General features: G+C 34.8%; 1 protein-coding gene across 20 annotated transcripts in view; it reads right to left on the bottom strand.

Moving 5' to 3' along the window:
* Window positions 1–18,850, bottom strand: part of TBCK (TBC1 domain containing kinase) — a 107,958-nt gene that overhangs the window by 54,018 nt on the left and 35,090 nt on the right. For 11 of the 20 annotated variants that reach the window (XM_050710289.1, XM_050710277.1, XM_050710275.1 and 8 more), the window contains 12 exons: window positions 18,014–18,075; window positions 17,165–17,313; window positions 16,026–16,167; window positions 14,501–14,600; window positions 12,662–12,711; window positions 12,172–12,301; window positions 11,280–11,378; window positions 9,947–10,009; window positions 8,900–9,026; window positions 8,291–8,341; window positions 6,898–6,981; window positions 3,788–3,873 (listed from right to left, as the gene is read on the bottom strand). In XM_050710289.1, coding sequence (XP_050566246.1) covers window positions 3,788–3,873; window positions 6,898–6,981; window positions 8,291–8,341; window positions 8,900–9,026; window positions 9,947–10,009; window positions 11,280–11,378; window positions 12,172–12,301; window positions 12,662–12,711; window positions 14,501–14,600; window positions 16,026–16,167; window positions 17,165–17,313; window positions 18,014–18,075 — 1,143 coding nt within the window. The remainder of the gene's footprint in view (window positions 1–3,787; window positions 3,874–6,897; window positions 6,982–8,290; window positions 8,342–8,899; window positions 9,027–9,946; window positions 10,010–11,279; window positions 11,379–12,171; window positions 12,302–12,661; window positions 12,712–14,500; window positions 14,601–16,025; window positions 16,168–17,164; window positions 17,314–18,013; window positions 18,076–18,850) is intronic. The other 9 variants (XM_035540966.2, XM_035540983.2, XM_050710285.1 and 6 more) reach the window with 1 other exon arrangement.

Below are 18,850 nucleotides of genomic sequence, written 5' to 3'. Positions count from 1 at the left end.
ATGGGGATGGTACGGAGCACTAAGAAGCATACACAAGCATCTTGCTCTGTTGAAAGTCTGCAACAATAAAGTGGTTGACCTGTATGAACCAGGTGCACCTCATGAACATCACAAGGCAACTAAAGTGAAGCTATGCACCTGGCTACAAGATAATGAAAATGAATTATTTATTATTGAAGATCTGAATTTTCAAAGCATCAAAAATGCCAACACTCTCCAAAAGTTCTTAAACATTATGTATATGCATAACAAACAAGTTTACCGTAAACCTCTAAGGAAGTTCACTCTCTATGCCTCAGAACTACAGAGCTGAGATCAAGGTTAAATATCTACCATTTTAAAGTCAACACACACACACGATAGGGATAATCATCATCCTCGTAATCTTTTATAGAAGAATTCTCATCTGACCATCTGTCATTCAATACAATGTGTTATTTTAAACTGATAAGGCACCTGTCATATCTCCACACATAATAAGAAAAAATTATAGATGGATAAAGAACTATTTTATGGTATGTATTTCATGCTATTTTCAGTGCTCAGACTTTGATAAGTTTATACCTTTCCTCCTCCATGCTCATCACTTACAAAGGAACTACCACAATTAATGGCAACATGGGGCAAGTATTCTACCTCCAACAGTTAGGTTGCTTGTTTGCTTCAGGAGAACATGCTAAAAATGCTGCAAGGGACAGTTGCAAAATAGTTTGTCTGCCATTCTAAGCTGCTTTCTACATATTTTATGCAGGCACTGCCTTAAATGCCAACAGAAAGCACTCACAAAATGTATCATGCTTTTTTTTTTTTTTTTATTGAATTGCCCAGTAGCAATCCCAGATACTAAAAATCTGTTAAGTAAACCAATCTTTTTTTTCCCATGCTTCCCAAACTAAAAGACCATTTGACATAGCAATACAGAAAGGTGGTAAAAACAATGATCCTCAGCTAAAAGGAATAAAACCCTGATCTTGCACCTTCATATTTCACTGCTCTGTCTTCAAAATGCATTCACACATACCTCAAGTCTACAAGGTGCCTAGACAATTCTATGCGTAACTGCTACATAAAGGTGCAAGAATGTTTAAAGGACTGGGGATTCAAAAAGAATGGAAATGGAGACCAATTTCAAACGTCAGATTCTACCCACCTACATACACCTACACAAAATTAGAAGAATGATCACATTCCTCACAAGATAAAAATATCAGCAAGAAACCTCTCCCCCAAATTCACCACTAGGTAATCATGCAACAGAAGAGACAAATGGAGATAAAGTACTTCAATCACAGGATTTTTAATTCTTAGTTAGATAAAGCCCTATTATGAACACCTCCCAAATTATCACCAAAACCAAGCTAAGGTATCTATCTACCTGTGACAGCAGCTCCAGTAAGATGGTATTAAGTAACTGCAGCTAGACTTTGTCATCTCTTTTACTGGCCAGCTGACAACTGCATCTAGCTTCCATAATTTGCAGCTGAAAGCTATTTAGAATAATTTATGCCCCGTTAGTAACATAGCACACCTCCTTGTTTTTCTTCAGCTCAAAATGGTCTGTTGTTGATGTCAGAATTATTCAGTAAAAGAGAGAACAGATGCTATAAAACATTACAGAGAGTGGTGGAGATTATAAACTTCAGGAGAACAAGCAAAGAAGAACTGGAAGATTCACCGTACATACCTCTCTATTTACATGTAAATCACATAGCCACAGCAATGTACTTAATCCAGACACCACATCAGGTAACTATATTCACAACTATTGAACCTTCAGCAGTGTTCAATATTCGGAGAGCTACATAACCTGAAGCAAATAGGAAAGGTGCCAGGAAACACAATCTTTCCTGCAGCGGGAGCCCGCGTTTCAATGATGAAAGATTAATCAGGGTTTACTTTGATAGGATTAGTACTCAAGCACGAAACTCTGGTTCAGATCTCATTACTAAAGTGCATATTCTTCACCTTGATGGATCTTGTGCTGTCTTGTTACAGGTAAAAAAAAAAAAAAAACGCCTCTCTCACTAATCTGGAAATCAGAATGTTTTTTTTTGTTTTGTTTTGTTTTTCCCAAATGGCATGATTTAGAAAGGACAACCTCTCTTCAGAGGTTACTGTTAATTTTAGAATTGGATTTTTTTTTTTTAAATTACACCCCGATTTTGTAATTATTTGCTGCACTACCTACTCATCTCCTATTCTAGACTGTAACACTTAGAGACAAGGCTCACATTCGGCTACGTGCTGTCTCATGACTAGCACAACACAAAAACTAAAATATAAAAAATAGGTGATTTTTAACTATTCCGTTTGACTTGCATTTTTGAAAGTTTTCAGTGTGGAGAACTTTAACTGCATAAAGCAGCAGCTGCTGAAAGAGCAGCAAACAACCATGACAGGTTGGTTAGTAGCAGAAATGCAGACCTGTAGGATGGTCAGGGAATTTACAACTACACATCCTCAGTGGAAATGAGTGCCCTGGACAACAAGAAATACAGAGAAATTGCTCTGGTCCCCACAGGCTACAGCAAATAAATATTGGGTGCATTTACACAGTGATGCCGCTAACTTGATTCTCCCACAGGAAATTAAATGTTGATGTTACCCATGTCCTTTATCTCCCCCCAAGCACGCAGCCTTTCTACAGATGAATATCCTCCCTTCTTCCCACTTTCCCTCATCTTCATCCCTTCCTTCTTCAGATGTGGTTTATTAGCAGTACACGTGGCCTTCTAGAGCATCTGTTTATAGTGCAGTAGCCTAGCTTTATCTTTTGCTTATTTTAATGCCACATTGTCTTTTAAATTTGTATCACAAATAACATTATTAGGTTAATAACACCTTTAGATGTGAAAGCACTTTTTTCCTCACTACAATCTTTGTAAACAGTGCTAATGAGTATCTGCCAGTCCCAAAGACAAGCAAATTCACCCAGGAATTATGTATACCATGATTTTGATAGGCTTGGCCTTGCTGCTTTAAGTTAAAGCATTTCCTAATAAGCATAATGCTTTACTGATAAAAGAACCTTTAGATTGACAGGAAAACAAACAAAACACATATATATTTCTTTTTTATGAAATAATTTCTATATCAACCTCTGACTTCAGTTTCCTTCTTCAATTTTCACTTCTCTACTCTTGGAGAGGAATTCTTATTGACAGCAAAAATTGTTTCCATTGTCTAGTCTTAGGATTAATTTATAATTAACAAAATTTCTGTTATATTGCTCATGATACAGACTTGTTTTTCATTTTTCTCTATCTTACAGGCTTCTTCCAGTGAAAGGACCCACCTTACATACGTGTTACGCTCTTGATTGCTAAGCATTTTTCCAAGATCTGACATATCTACAGATTAACCATCACTTGTATATATATATTCTTTGTTGTTTGCAAATTGATTTGTCTTTTGTGTTAACCAAAAGCATTTAATTAGTTTGTAGAAAGTTTTCTATTAGTCATTTATGGCCAGGTTTGTTTTGCATGCTAATCCACATTTTAAAGATAAAATTACATATACATTTTAAGATTAATCAGTAAGTTAAAACAAGTGATTAGTAGTAATTTTATTGTATTTACCATGCAAACACAAGGGGAAGGACTGAGGTATATAAAACAATAATCAAAACTTCACCATTTTATCCACATCCCAACAAGGTCCATTAATACACAAGTCTCCTAACAAACTACTATCAAAAATTTTGAAAGGCATCTCAGCCTAATTGCCCTCATTTTCCATTTTTTACTTCCTTTGAACAATATTTTTAAGAATGCTCAGCACTTACATCTGGAATAAAACCAATGTCATTAAGATGGTTACTCAGCTCTGGATCATGGAATGCAATCATCTGGGAAAACACCGTCAGGTATTCTGAAATGACAAGCAAATTCAAGATCACTAAAAAAATACATGCCAGCATATCTTGTTATTTTAATGGAGCTAAAAAAAAGTTCTTTTTTTTTTTAATAAAAACAAAAAACAAACAAACAAAAAGAAAACAAAAAATAAAACTGCAAGTGAATACCACTACTGTCCTCCTTATCACCATTATATTCAACACAGATGGAGAAACATTTGTCTTCCTTAATATTAATTTGGATTTTCAACAAAGCTTTACTTGGCTCATACTCAAATTGTGATGTATACTTGGAATGCAAAGTTAAAGACTTTTCAGTATGAATATGAGCCACAGGATATTGATGGAAACACAGTAGAACAAGACTGTTTCCAGAATTTTTAAGACCCAATCTGAGTGAAATATAAAGTTTATACTCCTTTAATTGTGTTCTATGTAGTTTATTTTCAACAAAGGTAGATTTTGTAATCCAGAAAGTGTAGTGTTTAGTGTACAGAAACTGCTGTACACTAAACCACTGTGGTATTACTGCCTCAAGAATTGGGCATCTCAGGAGTGCCAGCCTCTCCCGCCTGATGCTACATCTGTTAGGGCGCAGATGACCTGTCAGCATAACCACTGGTAAGTTAAGTGGGTAAACAGACCGATGCTGAGTTTTGTGCCACCAAAGCCAGGCTGCTTCAGAGGTTTTTGCATCTTCTCCACCATGTTATCTCAGTCTCAAGACAAAGAAATTCTTATTCACATCCACACAAATTGGGGTGATAACGGAAACTATGCCTGAAGTTCATACCACTACATGTGCTGACCTTAAATGAAAATAATTAAAAATTTCATCTGTAAGGTGCATCTTTTACCAGTTTTGCACCATTAAACAACCAGTCACCAGACAGGTAATAGCAAACCAGTAAGTCTACACAATCCTACACATTCAGTTGTGCGCTGATGAAAACAATTTCACAATTAGTTTCCCTGAAGAACATTTATTTTAAAATGAAAATTCATGCCCATGGTCATTCTCTGCAGATATACTACAAGTTGATAAATACCATCTTTATTTGACCAGCTTCTCTCACGAAATATAATTACTGTGTGGGATTACATGGTTAATTAAGGGTCTAGTAAAACACATGAGCCTTCACAAAAAACTCACCAACTGGGTCCAGCCAATTGCTGCTGGTTGGAATTTCATTAAATGATTTTTTTGGTTTGTTTTGCATAATTAAGTGTTCCATATCCAAACACCTTTAACTGCTCTTGCTTCCTATTTAATGTAAGGAAATCCATCTGATAAGCTTAGGAAAAAACATCTATCTTCACTGTTTAGAACTGGTCAGACATGAGGAATGCTGAACTTTGCAGTTTAAACAATTTCTTCTCTCAGCCCCTATATGGAAGATACAAGGCAGCTAAAAGCTAAAATTGCAGTAGGCAGTCAAATGACACTTCTTGATGCTTTCTTCCTACCCAGTAAAGCAGGAAAATTATAAAGAATTTTCCCTTGAAATTGTGTGAAACTCTGGTGTTTGACTTAAGTCCCTGGAAAGGATTGTATCAGAATACTTGAAAGAATCCTAAGAGGTCCAGTCTGTCTGAGTATTTGATGACAAATGATGTTGCAAAACAACTTGGAAATGCAAGCACTTCTTTATTTTATGGAATCCTACTGACCCGTACTTATAACTTCAGCTGATATTTTCGTAAAATTTTGATTCCTGTAGGTATCACAATAGGGAACCTCTAGAGAGAGAAATTATTATTTTATGTAAGAGTATACCCCCTTGAGAAAATCTTTACCAAGCTATTAAAGTCAGGAACAACTGATATAATATACTCTTTTCATCTTTAGACCTTTACAGACTTTTTTTTTCCAGCATGCACTCTTTCTTTACAGAAAAATGTATGCAAAAAAGTTGTCTTGAATCACTTTTCCAAACTATTCACTATTTTACACAGTCAGTTCATAGTGTCTCTCATCCACTGTCCTTCATATGTTGACTCTCCTAACCATGTTCAATCCTCACGTTAGCTCTCCCTCTACTATCCAATATTTAACTGCTTTTATGGCTAACCTTTTTTTGTTGACCAGTTCTTAATTTCCTTTCTTTTTTGAAGACAAAGAAATGACAGACATTGTTTCTCGAGAAGCTTCACAAGTTACATAGAAAAGAGAATTTCTTACGAAGAAACACAAGGACAGCAAGCCATGCTGAAACCCACTATTCCACAAACACTTATAACTGGTTGCATCTAAAAACATTCATTACCACCTGCTTTTTTTTTTTTTTTTTTTTTTTTTTTTAACTATCAAAGGCTTTTCAAACAGCTTCTGTTTTAAAAAAACTGTTTACAAGAGAAATTATCTTTGTCATCATGGACAGTGCCAAGGTAGCTTTTTAAGTCTGCACAATTCCTTCTTTGTGTCTCCTTGAAATTTACAATTAATTTTAAAGTAAGACATTTAACCTCCAGCTGTTGTTTTAATTTGAGACACCTATGTAGCTGAACACTGAACTACAGAACATTTTTCCCCATGGCTCTCTAAGTCATGTCCTGTGTGGATAAACATTATTAGTTCAGTAAGAAAATCTCCTCATGTCTCAAGCTCTCTGAATACTGTAAAACCCATTTTCTGAGTAGTATGTACTTTGTACTGTTCCTCCTCTTCATCTTGCCTCATTGTCAAGATAACGATATGATTTTGACCACCTGAAGGGTAAGTCTTTACCATCTAACACTGGAAAGCTTATTTCCTCATTTTACAACTTTGCGTAATCAATTGACTCTTACCCTGGATAGTACATGGAGCTGTACTTGTTGTTTTGTTTTTTTTTTTCTGTGCAGCTTATAGTTTTTTTACCTCGCACGAATCTTTACCTACTTTATCGTGTTCCCATTATTCTTGCACACTTTCTTGTTTTATTTTAAATAAACTTTTTGAAAGACTTATTTTATAACCACTTGAAAAAGTGTATGTATAAACGCAGACTTAATTCTGCCTCTTAGAAGAAATACAAAAATTAAAGAGATTTACTTACCTTGAATAACATGAGAATTATCCTTCAGAAAGAAGTTATACAAATACTTGGGTATGAAAGCAGACATGCAGGCATATGCCAGAGCTAAAAAAAAAAAAAAAAAAAAAAAAAAAAAAGGATGCAAATACAGAGGTAGTATATCTAAAAAGGTATGTATATCTAAAAATGTTTATTATCAAGCAGATAAAAAGCATAAGTTTTTTAAATCAATCAATAAACAAAAATGATTGTACAGATACATAAAAAGGGCACATTCCTTGTTAAGAATTTTAAAAGCTCCCAACGTTTACCCCTTGATTAATTCTTGGGAATTTGGCTGAGAGACAGTCTACCTATTTTAATACAATTCTTGGCAATGGTGGTAGATCAGAGATTTTAAAAGGAGCCTTAGTTAGAAATATGGTTTTGACATAAATTATCCAAAGAAAATACATATAGTTTATATATTATTATATATATATTTATATAGTATTTTATATATTTATATATATATAAATATATATAAATATACATATAAAAATATAAATTTATATATTTATATATAGTATTTTATATATTATTATAGATATATTTATATAGTATAGATAAACGAAACATGAAGTTTATACCGAAGTGACATAGGATCACATTAGAAATGAATTCTGGTTTATTAATTTTCTGGCACGGAAACCACCATTTAAGTATCTGAGCCAGATGTATTCAATTAAATTAGTAAACTAGAACACGCAAGTGTGCATTTTTCACTATTATATTTTGCTGCAATGGAAAGAAAACCAGGTTCTACAATCTAACTACAGGAACATGTCCAAGAGCAAGAAAAACCTGTTGACAGAAATATGTAAAGGTACACAGTAGGCATATTAAGAGTTACTGTCCTGAGAAACTAGCTTCCCCTCTCCCCCATCTTATTAAAAAGCTGGATGCAAGATAATAGAAAGTTGGACTAGGCCTATTCTGAACAAATCACATTCTAAGATGATAAAGGCTGCGTATCTAAAGGTGGGCTGATTTTAGGAATTTAAATCCATTATCAGCTTTTCTGAATGATGCTAGTCTGACAGGTTAATAGTTAACAAATAACACGTTCATTGAAAAACACAAGTACTAGAGAAGCATTTATTGTTTTTCTATAGTTATTTGTACTTTGTATTACGTTTTCTTTATTGCGTTTATTAATAAATACAGTGTTTGAACCCTTTGCTTGAACAGTAGCACAACACACACTCTTTCTAAAAACTGACCATTTCTTTTGACCCATGGCAACAAGAGCTTTAAACTTCCTTCATAGTTACAGAAAACTGTTGTCTGTTAGTAGGTGCACACACATCTGTATACAGCTAGATACAGATAACAGACTGTGCTTCCCTTCATCCCCAGTAGAAAAGGTACTCACCTTCATTGTTAAAATTCAAGTACAGGAATGGTGCACAAAGAGAATCAAGACCTAAAGAGGGAAGAGGCACAAAAGAACAGCATGAAGATCCATCTCATTTATTGTATTGCGTAAGATGAATTCATTAACTTACAATGAAAATTTGCATACTTGATAGTGATTATAATACCTTCAACATCAGGCTTCACGCATAATGCTGAGAACAAGCGTGAAACCAGTGCATGAAAACAAAGAGGATTTAAAATTGTTAAAACTATAGCACTGAATTGATTATTCGGCCTTGGCTTTCAAGAAATGCAATTTACATTCCAAAGAACTTGCCCAGTAAGTTCTTCAGTGTTTGAACTGGAATAAGCAACAGATTTTTTTTAAAATGAATTGATTGAAATTTAAGGAGAGCATAAGAATGAGGCGGGCAATTTTGCATTAAAAATTAAATATAAATTATTAGGAACTAAGTTTGCAATATAGGATCTAAATTTGCAATAACCCACAGATTCATTCTTCAAAAGAAACAAAAGGAAAAAATCCAAATAAGGTGGTTTTTTTTCTTAAGTTAACCATAGCTTTCCAGGTAATTATCTGAACTTGCTAACTAGTCAAACTCACCTTGCCAGTATACCAAATCAGGATGGGAAACAACCCAGGCCTTCAATACACGCCTAAACTTTGCATGACCCTCTGGCGATGACAGCAGTTCATCATACTGATGGCAACGAGGAATATCAACTTCAATCTGTACCACAGCCAAGCATACAATATAAAGAAATACATATAAGGAATCAAGATAAGTGGGGAAGTACTACAGCAATCATGCAACACTAGAGCTGGAAGTCAGCCAGACAATATAGGTCAGACCGCCACCAAAACCACAGTCTGCTTCCCCCATCACTCTCAGAAATGTAACTGAAAGGGGACAGGGCACTAACAGCCGCACTTAAAGATTAAAAACAGAGAGGGTTTGTTGGTTTCTTCTTTAATAAAAATAAAAATCAGATTCATGTTTTAAGAAGGGTTCTAACCATTGAAAGCAAAAAACAACAGATTACATCTATATTTTTTTTTTCTGACCCAACCTTTGGCCCATTTCAGGTGCTACCACCACTTTGTTCTACAGGGTAATTGAATCAGAGTTCTCAGAAAGCTGGACCCAATTTGATGGAAACTATGTATTCAGACAGCTGATGGAATAGTTTTGCTCATGGTGTCTATTCACATTTGGTAATACTTCTTAGAAAACTTAATTAGTCAAGAAACCCATTTCTGTGAAGCAGATTTTACTTCACAGGATCTCAGGGTACTTGGTGAAGTCCGGCATCAGGTCCAAAAGGCACAACAAATATTCAATAAAAACAGAATTTTCAACAACACATCAGTAAAATTGTTCACTACACTTTGCTGTTGCTACAGAAACAGAGGTTCTGAAGTAAAAGAAGATTTCACTTACCAGGTGTTATAAGTCAAATTGAGCTAAACTAGTTGTTCCTATCAGTTCTGCAAGATTCTTGCTACAGCATGAATAAGGTTAGAGGACAAGGGAAACCTCGTAGTATGATCAACCACATCTGCCATCACAAGCAAATGACAGCCACTGGTGGAAAAGATCTTTGCATTACTCTGACTTACAATATTTGGTCACAACAGAAGTCTTCTTACCTGTCTGTCTGTAGGAATTGGTGTGTCTTTATCAATGGCATCGTATTTAGCTTGTATGGCACCCTAAATGTGGAAGAATATATGAAGTTAGAAAGCCCTTACTAATGTAAAGGCATATTATAACGTACACACAGATATACAAAAGCTGACTGTTTTTGTCAAATACTTTAGTTGGCAACTTTTTTCTGAAAATATATACTTTCCCAAAGTACAGAAAATTCTCACTGCTGAATTTTAACAAAAGCATCTTTATCCTGCTATAATTCAGGATATATAGACCTTTCTATGACATTCCCAATACCCTTAGTGATTTTCTGTTGTTTACATAGGAAGCAATATACTTGATCCATTTTCAAGGTAACTGAAGATTTCAATTTAAATTAAGTAATTTACCTTCGACACTGCCAAGTGGCTTTCAGCATCATCTGCATAAAGGCTTCCTATTAATTACTATTGATATTACCAATATATACAACTTTTAAGTAGCCAGTACATGCCTAAATCCTGGAACAGGTACGCTAACAAGTGCATTTTAATGTTATGGGACAGGGAAATACTACCTTCATTGTACACATGGTAAGCTGATGAAGCGTATGAACTCACCAAGCAGGGGCCAGGACAGGCCCCTGACCAGCACTTATTCGTTTCCTTTACAGCTTTTTTTTTTTTTCATCATATTATAAGGCACTCAGCTGATCACACCCTAAGCTAGATTTCCTAAAAAAAACACACCTTGAGATATGTAATCTATAAGAATCTCTTTGCTGCACTACTGAAGATTGCAAGCAGAATAGATGCAAAAGCTGAGCTGTTGAGCAATCTCTCTGAGGGGTCCTCATTTCTGGGACGTTCCTTTCTAGTAATCCTTTTGGGCAAAGGACACTTCATTTGTTTATTCTCCAGTCTTTGGAGGACGTGTATTGGTTAGCAGGTGAAAAAAAAAGATATATTTGATATTTTTCACCCCGATTTGCCCACCTATCGCTGACTGGGGAAAACTGCATTTGCCAAAAATAGTGAAAAAAAAAAAAAAGTTAACTACCAGTTGTATTTAAATAATCTCACAAGATTTATTGTACGGGTACTATTTTTCCAACCTATAATCAAAACGAAATATAAAGGCTTTCAAGTCAATATTCTTTGAAATCAAATAATGTCAGAGGCAAGAAATGTGCTTGAACATTGTCTTTGCTCATACAATTTCATGCATCATTTTCTTTAAAATTGCACTAATTTACCTGCCAAATCTTCAAATCCTGTCCAACCTATTCCTATCCCTTTCCTTCCCTGGTCAACACTGGAATTTCCACAAACGGCTTCCCATTACTCTTACCTCAACACCCAACAGGGCAGCCCAGGTTATGCCTCTCAGGAGAGGAGGGATGTCAACCCTGGCTTCTTTCCAAATTTGGTTTTTCTTATATGGGTAGGCCTTCAAAGAGAAGAGAGTAATAGCAAAAACATTAACACATAACTGAAATGAATCTAATCCCAATCCTGGGAAGTTTTTTCTACAGATGACAAACTGTGTCAGTCTGAACAGTCAATGCAAGTTTTACAACAAGCAAGTTTCATTCCTAAAAGGAAACCCTGGATGGTAAAGTATGGTTAGATATTAAAAAACCTGTTCTTTCTCATAAACGTATTCATGTGCTTTGGTATATATTTGATATATAAATTTAGTGATACTAATTATTATTTTTTTTCTTAATTATATGTTTATACTCATATATCCAATTTTGTTTCATTTAACATTTCTAGTTTACGCCTTCCTAAGCACTGTACCTGTTAACGAGGTTAAGACTGCTATTGTTTTCCACTACAGTACTGCTTGGAAATGCAGAAATATGCACAGGTGTATTTATACCTATATTAGGTCTACATACCGTATAAAAGCTATAAATCAGGGAATCAGTCAGGAATAACTGGAATAGTAAGTCAGGAAATCAAGGATGCAGGATTAGTTTCTTCAGTAAATAGCAGGTATTAGCAGCAGCTCTATTTTTATGTGCATACTTTAAAGTCTACTTTTATATTCAGCACTAATAAAGAGACCTATTTCTCATATTTTTATTTTCAATCTTGTTATATTTTTGTAAGGCATTCTCGCTCCTCTCCTTTGTGGTCTCTTGCATCTCTGCTTCCTTTTTCAATTACTTTGTCCTTCAAAAATCCTCTAATTAACAGACCAAATCCAATTATCCAGCATCAGAAAGATTCCATACCTTTAAGAGCCTGTCAAACAGGACAATTCTGTTTAGCTGATACTCTGTGTCCCTCTCCCGGATGATCAGAGGAAGACTGGCAGCTGCAGACAGCTCATTACTACTATTTGAATGAGGTAAAGTTGACTGGCTGGAAAAAGAATTACGATAGTAGTAGTAAAGAGCAAAAACCACAATTCACTGTGAAAAAAATGAATACCCAGTGATGCATTTTTGAGTCAGAAACAAGTATAAATGGATAATTTTAAATATTCAGCACAAACAGTTGATTTACTGAACAGGAAAACAAGTTAGAATTCTCAGTTTGGATTCAGGGCCCTAAAGCCACCGGTGCAGAGTGCCTTTCAGTTCTTACCAACTTTAAGAGCTAAAGCATGACACGCTAGGTTTGCTCTTGGAAGACGGCTGTCTAGCTGTACAACGTGCTACTCAAAACTAGTAACTCAAAATTCAGTCCCTTACATATATACACCTTTACACACACACTTACTCATCTTCGAGTAATGGATAAAATGCTTCCCCACCAACATCTTTCAGTCTCTGAAATGAAGAATAAAGACAATTCATAATCAGAAAGCTGTTCAGAACTCACAAACAAATACTTAGTGGGCTCTGAAAACTATTACTTTACAATTCATTTACCAAGTTTAGTAGCTTGCTCTGAAACCTGTCTTAAGCATTAGCTCAGCTCTCAATCAGCAAAGTAACATACAGTCTTTAACACTAGAAAGTTTTACTAATACAAACTATTTTATTATTATTTTTAAGAGATAATGGAAATCCTTCTGCCTGAAAAGAACTCTGTTATTGTGTACATAAACCTATTTACACAAGCACACACAGAAAAAGCTTCTATGGACCATGGATTAATTGATCAATATTATTTACTATTTTCTTTTCTTTTCCTTGCTTTTCGACATGGACTTCCTATCTAAGTAGCTGCAAAGCAACTGCAGAGCTTGGTTTTATTTTTTTTAATCAGTTCAAAAGTTATGTAAATTTGAATTCCTTTTAGGAGCAGCATCTTAAAGCTGCACAGCAATACAGACACTCGCTGGGAAGGTGACAGACAAGCGTGCCTGGACTCTTGCCTGAAGTTTTCAGACATCTTTGGTGCATCATGATTAATGTTTAATACCATCCTCCCTGCAGTGCTCTGTTTTGCAGTTCAATCCTCAACTTAAAGGCATACAGCACACAGCCTGTTCCTCCTGGGATTGACAGAACAGTTCACTCTCAGTTCGTTCAGACCTGATCCTCTTTTGATTTCAAGCATCATGCTCTGCTCCATGAGAAGTGTTTGAAGAATTGTGTAAGTTCAAAAAATTATTTCAACTAACATTGCAAGGTTCAGGCTTGTATCTTCCCCAAATAAAACTGCAGTAAACGTGTACTACAGTTTTATTTGGGGATGATACAAGCCTGAATGCTGCTGCATTTATACAAGTAGGCACTAATAATCAAAATTACAGATTAAGGTTTGTTTGGTTTTTTTTTGTTTGTTTGTTTGTTTGGTGGCAGACATCAAGACCTCAGGAGTCATTTTCCTTATTAACCTCCATAGTCATATGGAAACGATTTTTATAAAGACTGCTACAGAATTGCAATTGCTACTATAAAAAGCAAGTTGTAAACACTGCATCGTAAATTTCTAATTCTATAGCAATAAAGCTCTACATCTGTGAAGATACGTGAACAATTAAAACACTTCAGTGATGTATGCAGTAAATCTTGTAACCCATTGCTACAGCAGGTAAAATAAGTTCGCATAAGTTTATTATTCCACTGAGAGAAAACTGCGTAACTGCATTTTGGCAAATACTTTGAAGTGCTCTTTCAAAGTAGTTGTTTAATAGCTATGTATTCCAAAGGTTAGTATTAAACTACTAGAAATTTGACATCCAACTTTAAAGGATAAATATATGAAGGAGCTGCAACTGAATTGAGCTGATCTTTCTTTTGAATATTGTGAGCCACCTACAGACAGGAATTAAAGAATGCAAAAAGACACTCACTGTCCCAATTAGTTTAGCAATATTGCAGAATATCAGTGCTAGAAAATTACTGGGACTGCACCAGAACAAAGCACAGGTGATAAAAAAATTAGAACAGAGGAGGGGGAAGATAAACCAAATTTAGAAAGCTTTTACAGAAAAAGCAACTTAATAGCATAAATCAGAATCTAACTTAGATACCAAGAAGTCTTCTCTTGGAATCATTAACACTGCCCTTTTGTAGAAACAGCAGTAGGAGCTGCTATTCCATATTCCCTTTAAACAAATGTTTCTGCAGCAAAGACATAAGCACCTGTGCACAGAATTTTTCTTACATTTCGGAGCTGGCACAGAGACAAAGTCACAGTTGTGTCATCTAGGAGGGAACTTCTATCTCGTCCTTGCCCAAAGCTTTCACCGTCTTCTAATAAAAAGCTTCAAAAGGGAGAGAAAATATATAATTCAGGTCATTTTATAACATAAGATTTGATTTAGAAAAAAATATCTTACATCAATTAGTTTCTTCTTTAAAACAAAACAGTAGCTCTTAGAAGTATACTGCATTGACTCTGCAAAGCATGAAACCTGCTATCAAGGGAATGTACAATCACCTTAAATTATTCAAACAGCTTTTTGTGTAAAAAGGCACATTTCAGGCTTTCCACGACTTCGGTTTGCCCACAAAGGAAGACTAATGAGATACGAGATTAATATTCCCTTTTATTCCTTGAGCTGGCACAGACCAAGACTGCTATTTAATGGGAGAAGCAAAAATGAAACAGCACTGTCATTTGAAAGCCATTTCCAACCATGACAAAAAAAAAACGAGCAAAAATCTGATGCAGACCTGTTCTGTTGCAGTCTAAGGGATTAACAAATGCATCCAAGAAAGAGTATATAAGAATTGCCTGTTTGGTGATATTTTAAAGTAGACAGCATCAAACTGATCACTAGAAATTAAGCTAACATCCTCAGTATGACTTCGGAAATAGAGTCAAATTGCATTTTTGAATGAACACCTCATCTCCATCATAGTTATCACGACTGAAAATGTTTTCCCCACATAACTTGAAAGCAGAAATATTCACCTACGGGTACAGAAATAGGCAATCCCTCAAAATGTCACACTACTGTTGCTATCACACCATCACTTAAAATCTAGATTTTTTCTTTTTTCAAGATACTGCACTTTTGCTGTACATGCTGATTTCATACGTTTTTAAATCACAGACCCAGCAAACTGACTTATATGAACACAAAATTCTGTTTATTAAGATCAGATTGCAGGATTAAGACATCAATATATTACATAAAATTGCAATGTGTGCAGCAATAAGATAAAGGCAGTAACAGCGTTATAGAATTACAAGTAAAACCAAGCATTTAAAAATAAATAAATAAATCAGCTGATCTGCTGCAGAAATGAGCTGACCATTCAGCACTGCTGCTCTGTGAAAGAGAATTCAGATTGTGAGAATTTGCTACAGAATGAATTAAATTCCAGTTAAAAATACGGTATTCAAGCATAGTGAAACTTTTTTTTTTTAATTGAAACTTAATGCTATTTGAATGCATGCCAAATTTAGTGACTTCCAGTTCATTATGTTGCACTTCACCTAAATTTCTTCTCAAATTTCAGAAAGCAATCTGAAACGCAGCTAGATAACAGATACAACTGTTCAAATAACACCTCAAATTTGGTAAGATGGGATGTGAAATGATTTTCTGCTGTTCAAGAATGCTATTTTCACTGTTTTTCACATATACACAGGTGTTGAAACTAAAAACCAAACCAAAACATTCTCTCAGCATCACTTCTCCATACATTGTCCTTCCCTTAAAGCGCTTCTCTTTCCTTACTTGGGAAGCGTGCAGACAGGTGGCTTTGATCGAATGATTTCCTTGTTGACAAGTTCTTTCTCCAAGTCTCCTCCAGCCAAACACCAGAGATAATAAACCTCTTCAATTGATCTTTCTGCTAGGTAATCACTATCTTCATCTACTAGGAGAAACCACATAAAAAGTGAGTTACAGCTTTTTAGGCAGCTTGTATTTCTTCCTATCACTCTAAACACGTTCTGTGGAAGAAAAGTTACTACACTTGAAAAGTCCTAGACCATAATATGAGGTTAGAAGAGACAGTGATGTACCCTTTGCACTGCTCTTTAGGAAAATTTACAGAAAGAGCAGATGGGCAGAGATCAGAAAAAAAGCAAATATTTTTGCAGTTTGCCTTGATGATAGAAAATAGAACCAATCAGATAGATAAATCAAAGGGTGGAGTTTTGCTTTCTGGGCATCTTTTTTTTTTTCAAAAAATTAAATAAAACAAAAACCTTATTTTGTCCCCAACAATGCTAAGAGAACAAAAAAGAAACTAGTGACTCATGCTGTCTCATCTTCCTTTCACATATTGTATACATTAACTAGGTATAAAATCTTAGTCACCAGGAATTGTATAGTGAGACTTTTCTATATATGTAGGAATCTTAGAGTTCATCAAAAAATGTCAGTGAGGACTTGAAACTTTCATCATACTTAGTTTTAAACTCAGAAACTTCTAACCTTCTTTTATTCTGGATAATATGACCTCTCTCACAAGGATTTAGTTTGTCAGTACTTCCAAAAATAATGTCATGCTATGATTCAAAAGAATCCAGTTACCAATTCACAACACAACGTAGTGGGGAAAAAACCACCACCACCAAAAACCCTCTTGTACATGTAAGTGTTCAAATTAAAAAGGCAAAAATGATACTGATATCCCAAGGTACAGTTGAATAGTAATGATAACTGTTTATTCCCTGAAGTCAAAGTACAAAAATCCAGATGCCATCCTTTGATTTGAACACATCCCTCAAAATCATGTCTGCCTCCATCTATGCCCATTAAAAAACTTACTACAAAAATTGTAGTTTTATACCATTTAATAGTTTCTCTCAAAACCATTTTATTTTCCTTCCCCTTTCAATGACATTCATCCCACTACCTGCTTTTACCTTTGCATAATTGACTTATGTCTTCAGGAAGTGTTAAGTTAGCACACCTTGGAGAAGATGAGAACAGACCAGCAGGTTTGTGAAAGGGAGGGTATGCCAAGGATACTTCACTGAACAAACTGTCATGCAGCAATTCTTCTGGAGTTGGCCTTGAGTTAAGAAAAGAGAATACAACACTATGAATAAAGTGCTTCCATAAATATTACACTTCAGTAAGAAATGTCCCCAGTAATAAATATTAACAAGTGATGTCAAATTTCAGAAATTTTATTACCAAAAAACCTATCAATTTTGTTCAATTCATAATTTATAACACCGTGCAGCCTGTTTATAGCCCAAGTTCAGATCTCACCTTCATTTAGTATATAAAGCAACTATTTTCTTAACTCCCTTTTGATTCCTCTAAGCAAATGGGAAAAAAATGCAAATGCAAAACTTCAATTAAAGAACAGAAGCCTATTTCCATTTTCAGAAGAAAGTTGTGATGGACTGCCATAACAAAAATGTCTTTTGAAAGAAGAGATTTGAAGAAAACGGTCCTAATTCTGACTACAGCACAACTGCAGTAACCACCATGGACATCCAGTTATGGAATCACTAAAGCTGTGAAATTAAAATGAAAATAAGCAAATAGTTTTCCCACAAAAATATTCTGCATCAATCTCAAGGTTTTGCACACTTCATTATTTTTTTCTGAACTCTTTACTTTCAAATATTGCAAAGTAATAAAACCAAGAAGTTATTGTAGGTAGCAAAAACAATCAGTATTCCAAAAAACGTTCAGCGACTGGACTTCTAATTTCACAGAATCCTAACAGAGTTTATTATGCATTTGGAGTGAATACTTGCCTCTTAGAAGGCTGGAATGTAAGGCATTTTTTCAGTAGATCTATGGTATTTTCAGGAAGGTCCTGGAATATAAGAGAAATATGGAGGGGTTCTGGTCATTACTCTCCTAATTGAGCAAGCCACTTAGCTCATACTTAGCTTTTAATATACAGGCTAATCCTCTGAAAGCAACAAAATTTGACATCCACATGTATGAGGTTAGCTGCATGAGATCAAAATGCTGTGTGGAAGTAATTTCATCACCCACATTTACTATGGAGAAAAGAAGACTAGAAAATTCAGTGTATGCAGTTATTTATTTTTACTTTTCTAGTCTAGATATTCTGTACACAGCTTGAAACAATACAATACCTGGGAACTCCTGATAACAGTCAGAATTCGTTTTACACAGTGTTTCAAAACATAAACACTAAAATTCACTGATTAATTCTGTGTGCGGGGAGGAGTTGAACTGTATAACAACATTGTCAGAATGTGTAAAGCAAACTAGGTAGAAGGCTACATTTCTAGAATAAAAATCCTTAACCTCCAACATTGTAAAGAAAATTAACAACTGACTGAACTATCCAGCAAGTATTAAATTAATTGACAAGTATCCAGCAAGTATTAAATTAATTGACAACAATTTTAAGAAAGAATGAACATTACCTGCACTGGGTACTTGAAAGGATCTTACATATGTATTTGCAGTATAGTGCAATAAATTCAAGTGAATAAATAAGTTTACTTTTATACAAATATATTTTATATGTATGAGTTTTTATGTATAAACAAATACAAACTTATATTTCATATGTATATATGAAATCCTATGCAGAACAACAATAATAAAATGTT

Source organism: Cygnus atratus, chromosome 4, assembly GCF_013377495.2.
Source record: "Cygnus atratus isolate AKBS03 ecotype Queensland, Australia chromosome 4, CAtr_DNAZoo_HiC_assembly, whole genome shotgun sequence".
In the NCBI taxonomy this organism is placed as follows: Eukaryota; Metazoa; Chordata; class Aves; order Anseriformes; family Anatidae; genus Cygnus; species Cygnus atratus.
This window is presented reverse-complemented; position numbering and strand designations above follow the sequence as displayed.